Source organism: Ramularia collo-cygni (genome assembly GCF_900074925.1).
Source record: "Ramularia collo-cygni strain URUG2 genome assembly, contig: RCC_scaffold02, whole genome shotgun sequence".
NCBI classification, from domain to species: domain Eukaryota; kingdom Fungi; phylum Ascomycota; class Dothideomycetes; order Mycosphaerellales; family Mycosphaerellaceae; genus Ramularia; species Ramularia collo-cygni.
Genome location: NW_019716256.1, coordinates 1,918,286 through 1,936,238, shown reverse-complemented (window position 1 = coordinate 1,936,238; position 17,953 = coordinate 1,918,286). Strand labels below are relative to the sequence as shown.

The 17,953-nt window shown below is 50.8% G+C and overlaps 7 protein-coding genes; 2 read left to right on the top strand and 5 right to left on the bottom strand.

Annotated features, from left to right (window-relative positions):
* Nucleotides 1–1,391: 1,391 nt before the first annotated feature.
* On the bottom strand, nt 1,392–4,087 carry RCC_02303 (related to pentafunctional AROM protein; the record flags this gene model as incomplete). XM_023767585.1 has 2 exons in its annotated part: nt 1,392–1,631; nt 1,700–4,087. 2 exons carry the CDS (start codon nt 4,085–4,087, stop codon nt 1,392–1,394), a joined length of 2,628 nt encoding a protein of 875 aa, XP_023623353.1.
* A 501-nt stretch (nt 4,088–4,588) lies between these two features.
* RCC_02302 (uncharacterized protein) lies at nt 4,589–6,830 on the top strand (the record flags this gene model as incomplete). XM_023767584.1 has 2 exons in its annotated part: nt 4,589–5,015; nt 5,218–6,830. The coding sequence occupies 2 exons, from the start codon at nt 4,589–4,591 to the stop codon at nt 6,828–6,830; spliced, it is 2,040 nt and encodes a 679-aa protein (XP_023623352.1).
* Nucleotides 6,831–8,177: 1,347 nt separating this feature from the next.
* Nucleotides 8,178–9,368, bottom strand: RCC_02301 (related to dehydroshikimate dehydratase; the record flags this gene model as incomplete). XM_023767583.1 has 2 exons in its annotated part: nt 8,178–8,723; nt 8,799–9,368. The coding sequence occupies 2 exons, from the start codon at nt 9,366–9,368 to the stop codon at nt 8,178–8,180; spliced, it is 1,116 nt and encodes a 371-aa protein (XP_023623351.1).
* Nucleotides 9,369–10,523: 1,155 nt separating this feature from the next.
* RCC_02300 (related to quinate transport protein) lies at nt 10,524–12,290 on the bottom strand (the record flags this gene model as incomplete). XM_023767582.1 has 3 exons in its annotated part: nt 10,524–11,600; nt 11,654–11,967; nt 12,023–12,290. 3 exons carry the CDS (start codon nt 12,288–12,290, stop codon nt 10,524–10,526), a joined length of 1,659 nt encoding a protein of 552 aa, XP_023623350.1.
* Nucleotides 12,291–13,093: 803 nt separating this feature from the next.
* Nucleotides 13,094–14,079, top strand: RCC_02299 (related to ARO1-arom pentafunctional enzyme; the record flags this gene model as incomplete). XM_023767581.1 has 2 exons in its annotated part: nt 13,094–13,310; nt 13,361–14,079. 2 exons carry the CDS (start codon nt 13,094–13,096, stop codon nt 14,077–14,079), a joined length of 936 nt encoding a protein of 311 aa, XP_023623349.1.
* A 406-nt stretch (nt 14,080–14,485) lies between these two features.
* RCC_02298 (related to quinic acid utilisation protein QUTG (inositol-1(or 4)-monophosphatase)) lies at nt 14,486–15,762 on the bottom strand (the record flags this gene model as incomplete). XM_023767580.1 has 5 exons in its annotated part: nt 14,486–14,732; nt 14,788–15,108; nt 15,173–15,373; nt 15,430–15,481; nt 15,579–15,762. 5 exons carry the CDS (start codon nt 15,760–15,762, stop codon nt 14,486–14,488), a joined length of 1,005 nt encoding a protein of 334 aa, XP_023623348.1.
* A 598-nt stretch (nt 15,763–16,360) lies between these two features.
* Nucleotides 16,361–17,550, bottom strand: RCC_02297 (probable catechol dioxygenase; the record flags this gene model as incomplete). XM_023767579.1 has 5 exons in its annotated part: nt 16,361–16,590; nt 16,640–16,680; nt 16,731–17,212; nt 17,268–17,457; nt 17,504–17,550. The coding sequence occupies 5 exons, from the start codon at nt 17,548–17,550 to the stop codon at nt 16,361–16,363; spliced, it is 990 nt and encodes a 329-aa protein (XP_023623347.1).
* Between the last annotated feature and the right edge of the window lie 403 nt (nt 17,551–17,953).

The window sequence follows — 17,953 nt, the reverse complement described above, 5'->3', positions numbered from 1 at the left end:
TCATTATCATTCCTCATCCTCATTATCTTATAAATCCCATCAACGACCAGAAAAATCTCCTTCGCTTTAGCCTATTAAATAACAAAAAAATCACTCCATTAAACCCTTCATTCATCAAACCCTTCATTCATCAAACCCTTCATTCATCAAACCCTTCATCCATCAACAGGTATAGCAAGGGGGAAAACATACCCAACCCTCCCCCCTCACCTCCCCCTCACACCTACCCTACCCCAAAACGATCCAATCCATCTACCAAGAAATTTCCTCGATTCCTTTATCGGCATATCCCTTCAACTGCTTAAATTAAAAGTAACTTCCACATTATCACACGCACAAGCTCGTAAAGCGCGCTGCTGCTTCAAAGTCTTAATGCAATTTAGTTGGACGCAATTCCCCCGCTGCTGGTGGTAGTGGCTCCGGGAAGACTTTCACTACCTTATAGAGAGATCTGTTAGTGGCTCGCGAGCGTGATGGCTTGTTTCTAGAGGGTGTGCTGCTGCTGCTCGTTGTTGTTGTTGTTGTTGTTGTTGTTGTTGTTGGTGTTGTTGTTGTAGTTGTTATTCTTGGGAGCGGAATTTATCTGTAAGGTTCCAATTCATGCTTCTCCTTCTGCTTCTCCTTCTTCTACGCGCCATCATCCTAATCCATTACCTAAGCTAAACCCTCCATAAAAAACCTCATTCAATACCCAGCAATCCAATCCAATCCCAGCCTCCTTAAATTTCTCCCCCGCTTGCCATTCAACCTTCTCAGCCTCAACTAAAAATTCCGCTCATCCAGCAAGCAATTCCACCTGCTCAACAAATACCCTCGGACTCCGAAATTTGCTCTATGAAGCCGAGAGATTCAACATCSCCAAGAGGAGAGCTTCCTCGAATTCGACGACGCGAGAGAAGAGCGGCATGTAGTTAGTAGTCTCCATCGTCGTTGTTGTTTTTGTTGTCGTCGTGGTCTTTGATGTTTTGAAGGAGACTATCGATGTGCTGCCTCGCGTTCTGCGAGTCGGGTGTCGTGTACAGCTTTTCTGTCGATCGTGCGTAAGCGGCTCGAAGGGCGGTGGTGGTTTGTTTGTGGATTTTCTTGAAGGTGGGGTACTTTGAGTATTGTGGCTTCGTCCATTTCTTCTGGGGTATGAGGGGTAGATGGAGCTTTTGTGTTTCTGTATCTCGTGGGGCGATGAGATTGTGGTGTGGAAGAAGTTGGCGTTGCCGTGAAGAAGAAATCAACAACACTACAAAGCCCCGCTAGTGGGCCCTCCTCCGTGTTGAACATCATGGCCGACAGCACTTCCAACAAGATCCTTCCACCACAATGGGCGCGTTGGAAGAGCAAAGTAGGACTCGCTCGATCGCTGACCTCGAGGAACAGTTCAGGGGTATTCGCCACACCTACGAGTGTGTCGGCGAATCTGTATTTAAAGCGCCATGCATCGGAAACTCATCCTCATTATACGACTCCCAGATCTTCTCCCGCATGAGTTTCCTTGGACTCCTGCGGCCAGTGAAGAGCTCGAACTGAGCGAAAGCCTGCTCCGGCAACATATCAAGACCATCCATCAAAATCCATCCTTTGCGACCTTCATTCTGGATCTGCCGAACGAGCGGCGTCACAATGGGCATGTACGCCAGCTATACACAAAAGGTCGGTCGGTCAGCTAACATCATATCATGGTCAGCGTCAGCTTCAGCACACTCACCTCTACAACGACTCCGCCGGTCCGACTACCCAGCCAATCCTTGGGAAGCACAAAATTCGTCGGCACCCCGTCCGTTGTCTGCGTGGGGATACAGCTCACAATCATGGCTGGGTGGCGCATGTGCGCTGGCCACGGAGTCTTGAAAGATTCGAGAGCAACGACGGAAGTGCTGCTCGCGTCGGCGGGGCTAAGATCGACAATGGCATTCGCTCGGATCAGACGATTGTAGTGATCCGCCAGCTCCTCCGCGTTGCCCTTTGTGCGGTTGCAGACAAAGATGTTCTGCACTCCGAGGGAAATCATGGCGTAAATCGCCGCTCTCGCCATACCCCCGGCTCCGCACACGAGGCCCGTACTATGAGGACGCACCGTGTTAGCAGGTGAGAGGCCTCTACGAATACATGCGCGGATTCCTATCCAGTCAGTATTGTCGCCATACAGCGCCTTGACTTCGCCAGTGCGGTTCCTCTCGCGAAAGATGCCAACCTCGCTCGTGACCGACTTGATGACAGCTTCGTCTCTCAGGGGAATGACGGTGTTCAAAGCTCCAATGGCCTTGGCCTGGGGACTCAAGACGTCCATCATGGGTAACGTCTTTGTCTTGAAGGGCTGCACAATAGCGGCACCTCCAAAGTCAGGCTCCCTGACCAGTGCAATCAAGTCTTCTAGAGATGAAGCGGAATGCGTTCGGTAGGTGTGCGGCATTCCACAAGCTTCGTACGCCGCATTGTGCATGGCAGGGGAGAGGGAGAAACTGACATTCGCTCCGTAGATGAGGAAGCGCATCGGCTCGTGCACGAAACTTGCGAATAGTGCTGCATTGCGCTCCTTTGATGTCACCAAGGGAGCGTCCCCTTCCAAGCCAGGCGGAAGCTGTAAGATGGCGGATTCGGATGATCCATTCATCGGCGCGACCGGTGTTAGGATGTTGTTGAAGCACATGGATGTACGGCCTTGCATGCCGGTACAGTATGCGATCAACCGCGGACCGCTACCACCGTGCAGCTCTCGAATCTGCTGTTGGAACGCCTGGATTGCGAAACTATCGGACAGAGTGCCACGAGGCATCGTGATTTTGACCAGGTCACAGCCTAAGATGTAGCCTTTTTGGTATATCTCAAGACATTGTTGGCTTTGCCAGCCCTGCGCAATGCGGTCGGGGAAGACGAATTCGCCAATCGTTTTCGTACCACCCCGGCCGGAGAGAAGCTGCTTGAGATGTTCATCGTCCAATGTCAAGTCCAAGGCACAATAATCCGGTCCAAGTCGAAGACAGTACTCGAGCAGCTCAAGCCGAGAGACCTGTTTCGAAGGCTTTTCATTGCTTGCGGCAACAATCACTATAGGGAGGATGGTCGATCGTCTCAACAGCGCAAACGCTTCGTTGACGAGATTGAAGCAGCTATGCTTGCCCAATTTCCAATTTGTTCCATTGCGAGGGTTGGCGCTGATGTGCAGTTGGATTGCATCCACGCCGATCTGGGCATCGTCCAGATTGAAACGATGAGTGACAACATCGTCCGCTGTGAAGGTGACGGCAGTGGTGAACTCCAACTTGTCGACGCTAATCTGAGAGAGCGGATAGGCGGACTGATGAGACCGGCCACGATCGTGATCTCCCACAATGTTGCGTAGCAGCTTTAAGAAGTCGTGTTCGGCACGTTTGAGAGTCAGAAAAGGCCCATTGGTGCACCTGCTGATCTGCGATCTGGAAACGTCGCCTGGCCTGGAGCTCCCATCCACCGTCTCGGTCACATTGAAGAACTCATAATTTGAGCATTCTCGGAGGAGAGCCTCACTGGCGCGAGTCAAGTCTTCAATCCTCTCTTCGGTCCAGACACGGATATACGCTTGGATTCCTGGAATGTCTCTGGTGACATATATCACGGGATGGGTTTGAGAGTAGGCTTGGATGAGCTGAGCACCATCGCTCTCCAGGTCTGCGAAGCTGCACACGATGACACAATTCGTACTGTTTGCTTCGAGCAATCGCCTCAGGATTTCGCAGTGCTTTTTGTGATATTCGGCTGTTCCCTGAAGCTTTCGGAAAGCTGTTCGCGAAGATCCCGTGGCGTCTGAGAAGGCTCTGTCAGATTCCAACAGACGGCGGGTGTAGGCAGATGCAGCGAGAAATCCCAGGGAGCTTTTGCCAACTCCTCGAACTCCAATCAGCACCACCGAAGCATCCGTGGGGAATGAGATCCTCCGAGGCAACGATTCCAAGCCATTGATCGCGGCGTTGACGCCGTTGGGAGGCGATGGTGTGATACTGCTTTGACGGGACTGTGACGGTGATTGTTGCGGTGTTTGCTTTGGATCGTGTCGCGGAGGCATAATATCGACCCCACGCATGTCCTGGAAGGTCCGCTTCACGCCGGCGTGTAWCATAGTCGTCGAAGTGTGATATCAGAATCGTCAATTGCACCCAATCACAGCCAACTCTAGCAAGTAGAATATGCAAAGAGGGACGTACGTCGTATCGCGCAACAGCCGCTGGCCATACCATCACACAACAGAAAAAGAAGGGGAAAGGCGTCAGGTGGGATGTGAAAGCTTAGCAACGGTCTGGACGCGTCGAAGCAGCGCAAAGGGAGACGCAGCACTCAGCGTTCCTCTGCGGCAGTCCATGATACATCAAAAGGGCCCTCCAAAAGGTCCGCATCTCTCGAGAGCGCTCTCTCACGCAGGTCCGGGAAAGAATTTACGCCTTTGGCTTTAGCAGGAGAATTCTAATCCCGCACCAATCAAGTTGCATCAATATCCAATCCCCACCTCTCCACCTCCACCAGATGCCCGTCTGCAGTGTCATCAAAGCATCGGCACCTGGCTGCCGGCACCATGCATGGCTAGGTAGGTTAGAGGACGCGGGACTCATCTCATCTTGTGCCGATGTTCAAATCAAGTCCTCCATTATGGAGTGATGCAATCCTCGTGATATCCACCTCTCTCTTCGTCTTCGTCTGTCTGCCAGGGACACGGGAAAACCTGCACCTCCACTGCAAGACACTCCAGCATCTTGCGGCATATGAAGATGCGCCAGTCCCACCCATTACCTTTGATATGATTGAAGGCAGCAGTCGGTCGCCACCACCAGATGAAGCCGCACCTTCTGCCACATCTTCCGGCTCCAAGCGGGCTCTGAATGGATCGTCGAAGAAGGCAGATGCTGTGCAGCGGGCGAAGCGCGTCCGCGTCTCTCGAGCCTGCGACCAGTGCAGGAATGGCCGGGAAAAGTGCGATGGCGCAACACCCACCTGCCATACTTGTGAGTCGCAGCATCGCGTGTGCACGTACAATGAGCAGCCGAAAAAGAGAGGTACGTCGGATCAAAGCTTTGGCTGGAGGCATTACCTTGACCTGGCTTGTCTCGTACTACCAGTCGGCAACGAGTCTTTTCTGTGCAAGTAAAGGCCATGGCAATAGCCAGCTTCCCATGCATTAGAACACGCATCGCGTGTGCTGTCGCCATGCTCATGTTCCACTTGGTGACATTCAACCCAATCGCTAACACTCCCCAGGAATCCAGCCAAACTACATTCGCACGTTGGAGTTGACATTGGCTTGGCTGTTGCAAGCATCGCCGGAGAGCGAGGAGAAATTGTCACAATTGCTGCCAAATGGGAATGATTCTGTCCACCAAACAATTTCTGGCAAGGATGCTGCGGCCGCAGACGTGCTGCATGGCGGGTGGCGAAGTGGTATCATCTGCAGACAGATTGACCAAATGCTATCAGGCGCGGATATTGAAGTGCCGAGGACGTCGCCAACAAGGATTCCTCAGGACATTACCAACAACACCCCGTATCAATCGCCTCCGCAATCAGCACCATCTGATACTGGTGTTCTGCAGGTGGAAGTCCCTGAGCTAGCCAATGCTGGACTGACTGGACAATCTGACGCAGATTTTGCCTTGCTGAAACTCCCCGAGAACTCTTGGGCATTGCTCGAGCATTACTTCACCTTTACCCAAGCCTGGCTACCCATCACAGAAAAGCATGATGTATTAAAGCTCATGTACAATTATCCCGCCCAAGGTCTCCCGAGAGACGAAGCAGTGGCGTCTGAGCACGCTGAACTGTGGAGCATCATGGCCTTTTCCGCCGCACGGATGGACAGCGCGGATTCTGGAGCTAGCTTCTTGCTGTGTCGAGACGTTGCAAAAGCCTTGATACCCCATGAGCAAGGCTTCGCGTTGGGTCACATCAAAGCTCTCCTCATCCTTGGACTGGTAGAGATTTCCAGAGAGGCCTGGATCACAGCTTGGCTGACCATTGGCTCTGCCATTCGATTCTTGACCCACCTCACAGCAGGAAGAGGCACCGCCACTCGTCTGAATGAGGGGAGAACCAAACATACCTTCCTTGCGGCGTTCCTCCTTGAGAGTACAATAGCTTCTCATTCTGGCGGAATTGCACATCTGAGGCCTGACAATGTTCGTAGTATCGGACTCCTCATTGAAGACGGATTGGAGGAGTGGTCACCTTGGTCAGATCCAACCCTGGGCACCACTTCCGCACACGAGAAATCACCCGCAAGATCCATATCTACCTTCAACGAGCTCATCCGCATTGCACTCCGCTGTCACGCCCAACAGATCATGACGCCGGCTAATGGTAGCAGGWCGGAGATGGACTTGGTGACAACACTGCTCAGGAATACCTCCGTACACCCTCGTACGGTACTCACCAACTACTGCTCCGCGCCGAAACCAGCAGCAGCCAACATACCATACATGGGTGAAGTTCATACTCCACAGTCAGCAATTGGTCACATCAGGAACAACTCCAACATAGAAATGACAGACGCAATCTTCGATCATCAATACCCATTCATGAGCATGCCAAACGAAGCAGCTGAGTCTTTACAATCAAGTACTCCTGCTCAAGCGATCGGAGCTACCCCATCAAATCTATGGACTGCTGGCGAGAGTTCCACCAATCTGGAGCGCGGAAATATACAACCCGGCAATGACATTTTTGAAGAATTGGCAATGCTGKATCGATCGGAATCCAATCAAAACCCTAGCTTCATGCAGAATCTTGGCTTCGGAAGCTTTGGTGCTGATATGGAGCTTGCCGATTTCTTTGGTGCGGATTATCAGTGGCCGCAGAATTACGATAAGGGGGGCTGAGGTCCCTTCCTGAGCGATTGATGGGAGAAATTCTTAACAGCATGGGCGTCTTCAAAAATCCCTCTCTTCATTATCTCAGGGGCAAGTAGAGAGGATTCCAGCAGCTGCAGAATTGACAACTCTGCMGATTGCGTGGCTTGGAGATGATGTGAAGATGGTCAAGAGACTCCTTGTCTCGGTGATGGATCCTCACATCGAACCTTCTAGGTCCCTCTGCCCAAGAGTCTGGAAGCAAACTCTTGTACCACGAATGGAGATGTGTAGAGGAGAGGAAGGGACGCACGCTTCCGATATGGGCTATTTCTGAGCCTTCATGACAGTCAATGGCCGGGTGAACCATCTCTGGAGCAATTGAATCACACCTTGTTGGTGCGAGAAGTGTGCTCCTGCTTGCTCTGTCAAAGATGGTATCCAGCTCAGCCCAGATCTCGGTCTTGTTTCTCGATCATGATATCGAGCCGGGAGGGGCCTGTGGCGTTGTCTTCATCGTCAACGTCACTGAGGTGCTGTTGCAAAAGTCTATCGCGGCGGTAGGCACAGATCTCAAGACAGCAGTTCAAGCGTGGACGATAAATCCAGTCAGGTAGAGAACGACTATAGACGAGGAACGCCAATACTCGTCCATCGAGGGCGATAAGCAATGAGGCGAGCTACAAGTTACTCTTCTGATGGATATAAGCTTTATCTTACTTCTACGTCATTCCGGCAAGCTGCGCGGTGATGATGCGGTCTTCATCGCCGGCGCCGCTGCCATTTCTGGGGTCCATCGCAGTGATTATGAAGAGGATGGAGTTAGAGTTGGCATGAGTCGGGAGAGCGAGCGGCATGTTAACATATGTTGTTGGTGATCAATGAAGGACAAGATGGAGATCAGGAGGGCGAAGGTGGAGAGGTGTGATGAGACGAAGCTCCTGGTGTGGTTTTCATACTCCCCTGTCGGAGCCACTCACACCTACTTGGAACGAGAAGCACTCATTCCTTTGACTGCCGGGTCACTCGATGGCCCGGGAACATCGACAGCTCCTAATAACAAGCTGGGCCTTTTTTTTCAATCTTCAACAACATGACGCCTTTGGACCGCTGAGCTACTCAGAAATGGTGCCTGGCATTACTGGCCTGCAATGTGTTCCACGGGACTGGACTCTTCCTCGTAGCTGTCTCCGAAACACAATCGCTGGTGGTGGCATGTTGCGATGGAGGCTAGAAGATAATGATTGGGTGAACTCATGCAAAAGGCACTCAATTAGGAGAAGCTATCTATCGAATCTATCATCTGCAGCCTGCATGGGTATATATTCGCTGCTTCATCACATAAATCTAATCTATCGCATCATTAAAAGGTCATCCTCACAACTGCGCACGTGGTGCCTGTGGTTCAATCTCCAATCTCCCAACACTACCCGATCTCACAACAGCAGGAGTAGCAGCAGCAGTAGCAGCAGCAGCAGCAGTACCATCCCCCCCAACCCCAAAATCCTCCACAATCTTCTCCCAAGACTGCCACACCCTCCTAGCATGCCTCTCCGGCACCCCAGAATCCCCATCCACCAAACTCCGATTAAACATTTCCGCACTCAAATACCCTTCAAATCCCAAATCCACAAGAATAGCTTTCAAAATAGCTTTAATAGGTAAATACGCCCCGCGATCCTCTTCTCCGTAAAAAAGACGACAATTTCTCGACCAGCTCATTCGTGCACATTGTGTAGGGTCGTAGAATTCGTGGCCTGGGAGTAAGGGGGAGGTGAGTTTTTCGGCGTCGACGACTTGGACGAAGGCGATTTTGCGGACGTCGACTGTGTTGATTAGACGGGTTAGGGAGGCGGTCATTTCGGATTCTGCGTTGGGGGTTTTGAATGTGGGGGATGTTGGGTCTGCGTAGACTCTTCCGGCCTAGAATAGAATAGTCAGTGATTTGTGGAAATCTTCAATGAGGGCTTTTTTGGGGGGGGGGGGGNGGAATGTTACCATATTATAAGTATCCAAACAAAGCCCAAAATTATCTCGATCAACTCTCTTAACAATCTCCCACGAAGCCTCCCAAGTATCAACATGCGTACCCCAACTCAAAGCCTCATAAGCGAATTGCACACCATACGGAGCCCCCAAATCAGCAACCTCCTGTAAATCCCTCGTAATAAGTTCCACATCCCCACTAACCTCCTCTTCAGGCAAAAACGTCGAAGGAATCCCAATAAGACTCGTTCCCAAAATCCCTGCCATTTGGATCCAATTTTTCATCTCTTCAATACGTTCTGCGTGGCGGGTTCTGTCGATTAGGCCGTCGTAGTGCATGAAAGGTTGGAGACAGATGATGGAGATGTTTCGTTCATCGCAGAGTTGGCGGATGTAGTGGGCTGCTGAGAGGTGGTTTTGTGGGGTGGGTCCGCCTGGGAGGGTTTTTGCGATGTAGTAGAGGTCTTCGTAGAAGAGTTCTATGGATAGGTTGTAGTGGGATGCTTGGTCTAGTTTTGAGGGGAGGGAGTGTAGCCATGCTCGGCCTAGGGAGTGGCTGCATACGGCTGGGCGGCAAGGCATGTTGTTTTGTTGTTTCTTGTGTTGTTTTTCTGGGATTCTTGATGTTGCTGATGTGTAGGTCTGGAAATTGACAAAGACGTGATGATGAGGAGTTAAGAGTGAGTGAAAGTGTGTGGTGGTGGAAGATAAGATACTTGGAGACCTCATGCAGAAGGAGGACTATATTATTCAAGTACTTACTAGTGCAGCAGCAGCTGTCATGTCGCACACAAACATTATCCTCCCCCCCGGTACGTCTCCACTTTCTCGCTGGAAGGAGATTTATCATGATCCCATATTTTCCTTTTCGCGGTGTGTTACACAGCACCCGCCTGCCTGTTGATAGCTCAATCAGCCTGCAGGAAGAATATTTTGTTGAGATCTCCCCAGTGGCGCAAAAGCTGCAGGGATGAACTCTCTTCCCGAGCAAGAGCAAGGGGGGGGGAAAGTCCAAACTTAGATTGTGCTCGGCGTTACTCTTACTACCTAGGTATCTTTCTTCAAAAACGCCAAGAAAGGACCGCGTTGGGGAGAAAGTTCCCGGAAGAGTGTTTTTTGGGGGGGCTGGCTCGGAGAACTAACGGCTCTGTAGGAAGGGCTGCATCATTATCCACTTGCATGAGTGCGGCTGAGGAATACGAATGGGAACTCGCTTGCAAGCCTTTGACTATTTCCAATCGGTTACACGGGGCATTACAACTCGTCAAGATGGTGTGGACATTGTTTGGGAATGTAACTAGAGAAACCCGCTGCTGACAGAGTGGATGCGAAGGTGGATGGAGAAGTCGCCACAATACTGCCGTCTTTCGGGTGTGAGTAGACCCATTGTTATTAGGGTGAACGTTTATGATGTGCTCTTTGGATGAATGCCCTCAACCATATCATGTCATCTTCGAAGATACCATCGGTCGTTGTCAAAGGTTGACGGATCGTGGAATAGTCACTAGAATCTCATACGTGGTTGTATTCGATCATATATCTTCATATCATCAACATAGCAATCGAATAGGAGTTTACGGAGTAGAGCAGTTTGGAAATGCTTGCCAAGACATTTTGATGTGATGCTTCATTAACGTTGATAGCGTTGGTGTAATACATTTTCATGAACATTCGTTCTGCGAGAGCAGCGCTCTATCAACAGATTACATATAAAATATCTGCTTCGATGACACACTCTCACAGATCGCTGTTCTTCTCGCTCGTCCTCTCAACAAAGTCCATCTTCTCCTTGGCTGCGCTGAGACCAGCGCCTTCTGCGTCATGTCGGAACTCGGCATTTCTCAACTCATCTTCATCGTGTACGATTTTATGGGCTTTGCGGACCGGACGAATGGCGAATAGGCGGTCCATGGACTCGAGAGGGATACCCTTAGTTTCTGGAATGAGGAACCAAACGAAGAAGATGCTGGCAATCATCATGGATGCGAAGAAGAAGAAGACACCGCATCCGTTGGGACCCATAGTCAGGAACATCTGTGGGGTGAATCTCGAGATGATGAAGTTCCAGAACCAGTTGTTGGCAGCGGCAGATGCCTGTCCCAAACCTCTGGTGTTCATATCGAACATTTCCGAGTTGAGAACCCAGGGAGTACCGTTCCAACTGGGCGTGTAGAAGGCTGTCCAAAGGTAGAAGAAGAACATGGCGGCGATACCACCGGGGCTGAGACCTTTGGGAGCGCTGGAAGTAGTGGAAGACTCGATGGTTGTCGTGGAAATGTATGCACCAAGAATCCACATGCAAATGGAGCCACCGAGAGCACCGCCCATGAGGAGGTTCCTGCGACCAAGGTTGTCAATCATGACGAACATCCAGACAAAAGTAAACACGGTCTTGATGACACCAAAGATTCCAGTGGTCAGGAAACCGGCGTTGGTTCCTCGGACACCAATGGCCTTGAAGACGGTAGGACTGTAGTAGTTGATGGCGTTAATTCCGCTTCCGTTCTGCCACATGAAAAGGAGGCCACCGAGCAGGAATCTCCATTGTACCTTGCGGTCCCTGCCCACAGCCTTGAAAGGTTTCCAGAAGCCCTCTCCAATAGAAGCAGCCTGTTCTTCGAGAGCAAGGTCAAGCATTGCCATTTCTTCGACGATGTAAATATCCTCAGCAGGGAGATTGCGAATGTAGCAAAGGTTCTTCACCGCTTGTGTTCTACGGTGCTTGGACAGCAGCCAACGTGGAGATTCCTTGATCCAGAAGGTACCGATCCACAGCAGACCTCCGGGGATAAGCTGCACAGCGAACGGGATGAGCTAAAGATGTGTCAGCGGACGTTMTGGCTCGTTATTGGAGGAGATGTCATTACCCATTGCCTGTGGCTAGATTCCATGGTCTCTGAGACGCCAAAGTTGATCCAGAAACCAACGAGACCTCCCAATTGCCAGCCCAACTCGTAGATACCGACGATCCGTCCACGAATGGCAGGAGGGGAAATCTCAGAAATGTAGATTGGTGTAACCATAGAGGCTGCGCCAACACACACGCCTGTAATGACKCGTCCAGCATAGATCAGACCAAGACCGCGAGCAGAATCAGCGCCCAGCATCATGCCAGCGCCAGGGACAAACAAAGTGGCGAAGATGAAGAGAGTCTTCCTGCGTCCGAGGTAATAGGCGAGGGCTGCGAAATGTCAGAGATCATCGACAAGACCGGTACAGGTAGTGCCGCGACATACGATATGCGGCCAACGATCCGAAGAAGGCTCCAGCTTGGTAGATGGAGACGATGTTGCTCTTTGTAAAGGCAAGGTCGCCTGCTTCCATGTCATCGAGTCCGAACTCGCTCATGAAAGATGGCAAAGCCAAACTGGTGCCAATAAAGGCACTATCATAACCAATCATGCATGATGCAAACGAGGCAACGGCTGCGAGAGCGTACACTCGCCAGTTGTATACCGCCTTGGGCGTGGGTCGATCCTCGACCAAGGTGAGAAAACCTCCCATGTTGACTGTGATGCAGTGTTGTTGTGCCGGGGTCCGCTGGTAGAGGAGGGAGGAATGATCGGAGAAGAAGGGCCGGTAGGGGGAGGTGAAGAGATCTTTGTAGTAATCACAGAAATCTGAGCGGCCGAGTGTTCACCCCGGATTTCAGGATTCCCCAGTGCCCCCACAATGTTCAATCGAACGGGCAAATGGGGCAGATACCTCTCCTGGTAAGCGTTGCAGAACAAAGAGTGTGATGCGCGGGCCATGCTCTAGCAATCTGCATGTTGGCAACGGAAGAGTTTTCATCAGGACCGTCCAAAGCCGTCTCGGCGCGAAGGGTCTCAAACTTGCTAGTCCGATGTCGCATGAGGGATCAGAAGGAGGACTAGCCATGTGCGCACATGGCGGCTCGCGTGCGTTGCGCGTGAACGAGTCTAGTGGGGAAAAGTGTGGTTCTGATTTGCCGGCGGTCCTGGCGAGGCTTGGCCACTTGGCCAGCCTTTTGCAGGGATAAAGATTAACCCTGGAATCTGCACGCTTGATCCGAACGGCAAGAAGAATCTGACGCCAATAGCGTAAACTCTTCTTATGGATATCGGCGTCGAACGTGTTCATGATCGGGGACGACAGCTGGGAGTTCCTTCTCGCGCTTCCTGCTGTATGAACCACTGCAGTGGTCGGTATCCATTTCCTTTGCACTTTCTTTCTCGGCCCTATTCTCTGCCTTTAATCAGTCCAATCGAAACATCTCCACACATTTTTGCCCGCCCCGTCAGCTCCGGTTCCCCAGTACAATCGACACAACTTTGACATTCAACGAAATGGAGGCTACACAAGACAATGTCGTTGTTGGCCACGAACCAGCCATTCACGCTGAGAAAAGCGGATACCTCTTTGGCTTTCCCATCGCTCACTCTTTCTCGCCAATATTGCACAGCGAGATCTTCAAACAGATTGGATCACCATGGACTTTCGACCTCCTAGAGTCGACCGACATGCCTCATTTCTTGGAGCTGATCCGAGACCAGAGGTTATACGGTAAGTGTGGCGGTTTTGTCTTCTGCAATCTCCAGCTGATCTCATTCCAGGGTCGGCTGTGACCATGCCACACAAAGTCGCCATAATTCCATACTTGGACGGTCTAACGGATGAAGGCCGAGACGTTGGAGCTGTGAACACCATCTTCCGCAGAGGTGACCAGATCATTGGAACCAACACAGATACAATCGGCGTGCGGGAAAGCTTCTACCAGAATGTCGCTAATCCCAATCAAGTCTTCCATGGCCGACCAGGTATGGTAGTTGGTGGTGGTGGTGCAGCCAGATCAGCCATATATGCTCTTGTCAAGTTCATGCAGTGCAAGACCATATATCTTGTAAACCGAGACCCATCAGAGGTCGAGGCTGTTATGGAGTGGTGCAAGTCGCAAGGATATGGTGATGGTCTCGTACATGTTACCACTGCTGCTCAAGCCGAGTCACTGGAAGGACCAGGGGCGATAGTTGCTTGTGTGCCAAACTTCCCTCCGGTAACGGATGCCGAAAAAGAGGCACGCAATATTGTTGAGGTCTTCTTGTCCAAGTCTCACAAAGGTGCCATGCTTGAGATGTGCTATCATCCATCTCCCTGGACAGAGCTTGGGGACCTTGCTGAAAAGGCCGGTTGGCAGGTCGTTTTGGGGACGGAGGCCATGATATATCAAGGCTTTGAACAGCACAAATACTGGCATGGCACTCCCATGAGCCAGCAAAGTATACAAGCAGTGAAGGATGTCATTGCTCGAGAGCTTGGCAAGGCTAGACTGTAGATTAGTGAGCTTTTCACCACTGTATACTTGTTCCAGATTCATGTAGTATCCAGTGGATTGATCAGGTTCTGCAAAACTTGTAAATTTATAGGCCAGCCATGCATTCTCGGCGCCAACGCTCTTCCAAGTAAATATCAATTCGCGTCCTAGTCTGGCGCTCGCTCTTGGTCGTCTGAATCAACTCGGCGCGTTTGGGATGGCGGCCTTCTATCTTGCGAGGTACAACAAAACACATGTTGCTGATTCCCCGTAGCAAGGCTCTGTTCTGCTCCGCAAGCAGGCCTCGTTGCCCGGTGATGGAAGCAGTCCATACTGAGCTCACATCTGTGTAACTTGGCTGATAGTGGACTTGAATTCATGATTCTCGAACATCAGTGAAGGTGATCTCCAGTGGAGCGAGCGCGGTTCAAATCCCTGGACGAGAGTAGTCCAATGTTTGTACCCGACGCCACACCTCTCGTGCTGTACGTTCTTGCGTTTGACGCCCAGTTTCGGTGGCAGAGTCTCCAGCGGGACGGATGGCAAGGTATAGACGGCTTCCAAGATGGGTGTCTGGAACATGAGTATCGGTACTGTCGGTAGGTGGATTAGCTGTGGTGACCAGACCACCGGCTTCCTTCAACAGGCATATTCCAGCAGCGACGTCCCATTCCCTTGGAAGGATGTCAGTATTGGCGAGGCTGACTCATGTGAATGCGCTGTACGTACCAACAGCCTCCTTCCCACCAAATGTCAAAAGACCCCATGGCGACATAAGCAAGGTCTAGCGTGGCAGAGCCAAGACTCCGAACGCCATGAACCATGCCGCCTTTGCCGCCTCGACTGCCGAGTTCTGCAGCCATGTTCATGAAGGTATTGACCTTTCTATGAAGATTTCCATCTGGCATGTCTCTCCGGTCTTTGCCCCATTCGCAAGAGAACACACACCCTTTTGGAGCAGATTCTGGGAGAGGCGGTATAGGATTTCGGTCGAGAGGAAGCCGTGTGGACTCATTAAGGAAAGCTCCTTTCCCACGACATGCAGTAAATCTTCGGCGCAAGTAAATGTTAGTCATGGTTTGTAATCGTTCACCCAGACAAAGGCAACACTTACAGTTGATGGAGGAATGGGGCGTTGATCGCGCCAACAACGGGCTCTCCATTCCACAGGAAGGCTATTGAGACACAGTAGAATGGGCAAAGGTGGATGAAGTTCACAGTGCCATCCAGCGGGTCGACACACCAGGATGGGCCGACACTGGGGATGAGGTACTCCTTTGAACTCCCTTTGCCATACGACTCCTCGCCACAAAATCTAAAACCCAAGATCAATAAATACAAATCTCAACAGATCAAGACATGACTGCGTACGAATGTGAAGGATACTTTGCAAGTACACTGTTGCGAATGAAAGCCTCGACATCTTTTTTTTTCCTCCGTATCAGTAAAAGCACGAGATAAGCATGAAATGACTTGGTGTACATCCAAAACGATTGTTCATTGAGGTCGAGGAGACTGACCTTCATCCGTTTGTGTTACCAGGTCCACCGCTGATTCTTTCTCTACATGGCCTGCTTGGCCGGTCTTGCCTGAGCGAGCGTCAACAGCTTCGAGTAGCATTCGACCAGCATCTTTAGCCAGCTGCACGGCAAAAGCATGGATCTCGTCGAGTTCGGCTTCGCTGATGGAGTCCCGGGAAGCCATACTTTGTTGACAGTATAGTACTGGGAAAGATTGTACGGAGAATAAAAGTTGTGAGTGATGTCAGGATTGTAAAGAGCCAAAGATAGTGCCTTACAACAGGCGGATCCCCGGCGGAGTCAATTCCGGCTCAATCGGTCCGACGTATGAGTGCAGTTGATATGGAACATTGTAAACACTCTATGCTGCGTGTCCAGGAAGAGGTCTTCATGTGCTGGGCCTTGTCTTTCGCTCGCATCTGATCTCATAGTAGAGCGTAAGTCAAAGGGCGGTTGGGAGCATGCTAGGGTCAGGGTTGGGGTAGTACGAATCCCGCGACGATCACGACTATCTTGGAGGAGGTTAATGATGTGAATGCCTTACTACGGCTTTCCTTTTATGTTTGAGAAAACCCCGACACTCCGGTGTTTACGAGCCTGTGGCATAGTTGGGCAGACTGGCGGCAATTTTATACTGCATATGGGATCACTGGATTAGTGAGCTTCCGATGTTGACATCCGCGTTGTATCAAAGTCACACGATGCCAATCATGTTTGGTTGACGTCGATATACATCACACTGTACGCAACGGAGCTAGTTGCTTTGGCATTGCTTCTTCCGTTCAATCAACATCAGGGACCGGAAGCCCATTCCACAGCTTCATCGTCCTTCCCAATTGCTTCATAGCATCCATAGCGTTCTTCTCCCGGAGTTTACGAGAGTCCTCCTCGGTGACCAACACGAAGTCGTAGGTCATCAGCTTACTACCCTCCTTCACACCATATGTCGAAGCCTGCTCTGCGTTTACGGTTCCCAGATCGATGAGAAGCGACTCTTTAACTCCGAACACAGCTAGAAATGTATAAGCAAGAGGTTCAATAAGCAGCATAAATCGCCTTACCATCGGAAGTCTCGTACGGATCTCCACGAAGATACAATGCCCTGCCAATCCATGTTAGCGAAGTTTCTCCGTACCGAAGCTGTTCACATACGTGATGAGATGATCGAAACCCTCCTTTTCGAACATAAAGTGCATGTGGCTAGGCCGATAGCAATGCCTGTTCAGCAGCTTGAGCAATTTACCAACTGGCCCGTCATTGGGAATTGGATATGGGACAGGAACGATAGCCTTGAACCAAAAGACACCATCCTTGTCGCTGTGCATCACTGCTCTCTGATCTGGGCCTTCTCTTCCGGGATACTGGACGTCATACTTCCCACCAGAATCAGTCTCCCAGATGTCGATTTTGACACCTTCAACAGGTTTGCCATCGGTGTCTTTGATGGTGCAAAGTACCAAGCATGGCTCGCCATTCGGATCATGAGCTATGAGAGCACCATTGGGCTCGCTCTGAGCCTCGTGGGAATGGAATGGGCCTAGAACAGTTCCTTCGGTGCTCGCGGGAGGTTTCGGATGATCAATACTGTCAACTAGTAGAGAAAGACCGAGGATATCAGAAAGAAGGATAAATTCCTAACAAGTCTACATCAGCCAAAGAAACGACAGATGGGGTTTGGGTAGTTCTCACCTGTCTGACGTCTGTACAGATTTGGCCAACTGCTGTGAGGAACAGCAATCCTGTCATCCATTCATCGTGGGACAGACGTGTCTCTCTCGCGAAATCGTGTAGATGCTGGACAATGCGCTCAAGGATGTATTTCATGCGTGGATTAGGGCAATTCGAGTTTATCAGCTTCACATTGTCGGTTATGTTGTCGCTGTTCACTTTCAGCAAGATTTAGAAGGTCGGCATGTTGCTCTTACATGGTAAGATCCTTAAGAGGAGGTACGTCGACTTGAGAGGGGTCCATATCGACAGCAAGGAATCGAAAATGCAACGAGGTATAACAGTGTTGAAGCGAAGAAGATGCGATCTTTTTATATGCGTAAGCTGCTTTGCTTGCTCCCTGGTTGCTTAAATGATCAGGTAAGGTAAGGTCGGAACGGACCCGCGTAGCCCCACCAGCAGCTCTGTTAAGATTGGAGCTTGATTCGGCTCTTGTGAATCAGCAATCGCAATGCTGGCCTTCGCATTCGTCGAGAAATTGTCTCTTAAAGCTTGGACGGAGTCTTGACTTTCATAAAAGTCGACTTAAATGCGCRGAAATCGCCCATAATGTCGACAAGAACGGCCATGCCCTAGCCTCTTCAATCTTACAACAAGACACTCCACTTGTCGGTCATGGCCACGTTTTGCGCCGCTTCACCGAGTTG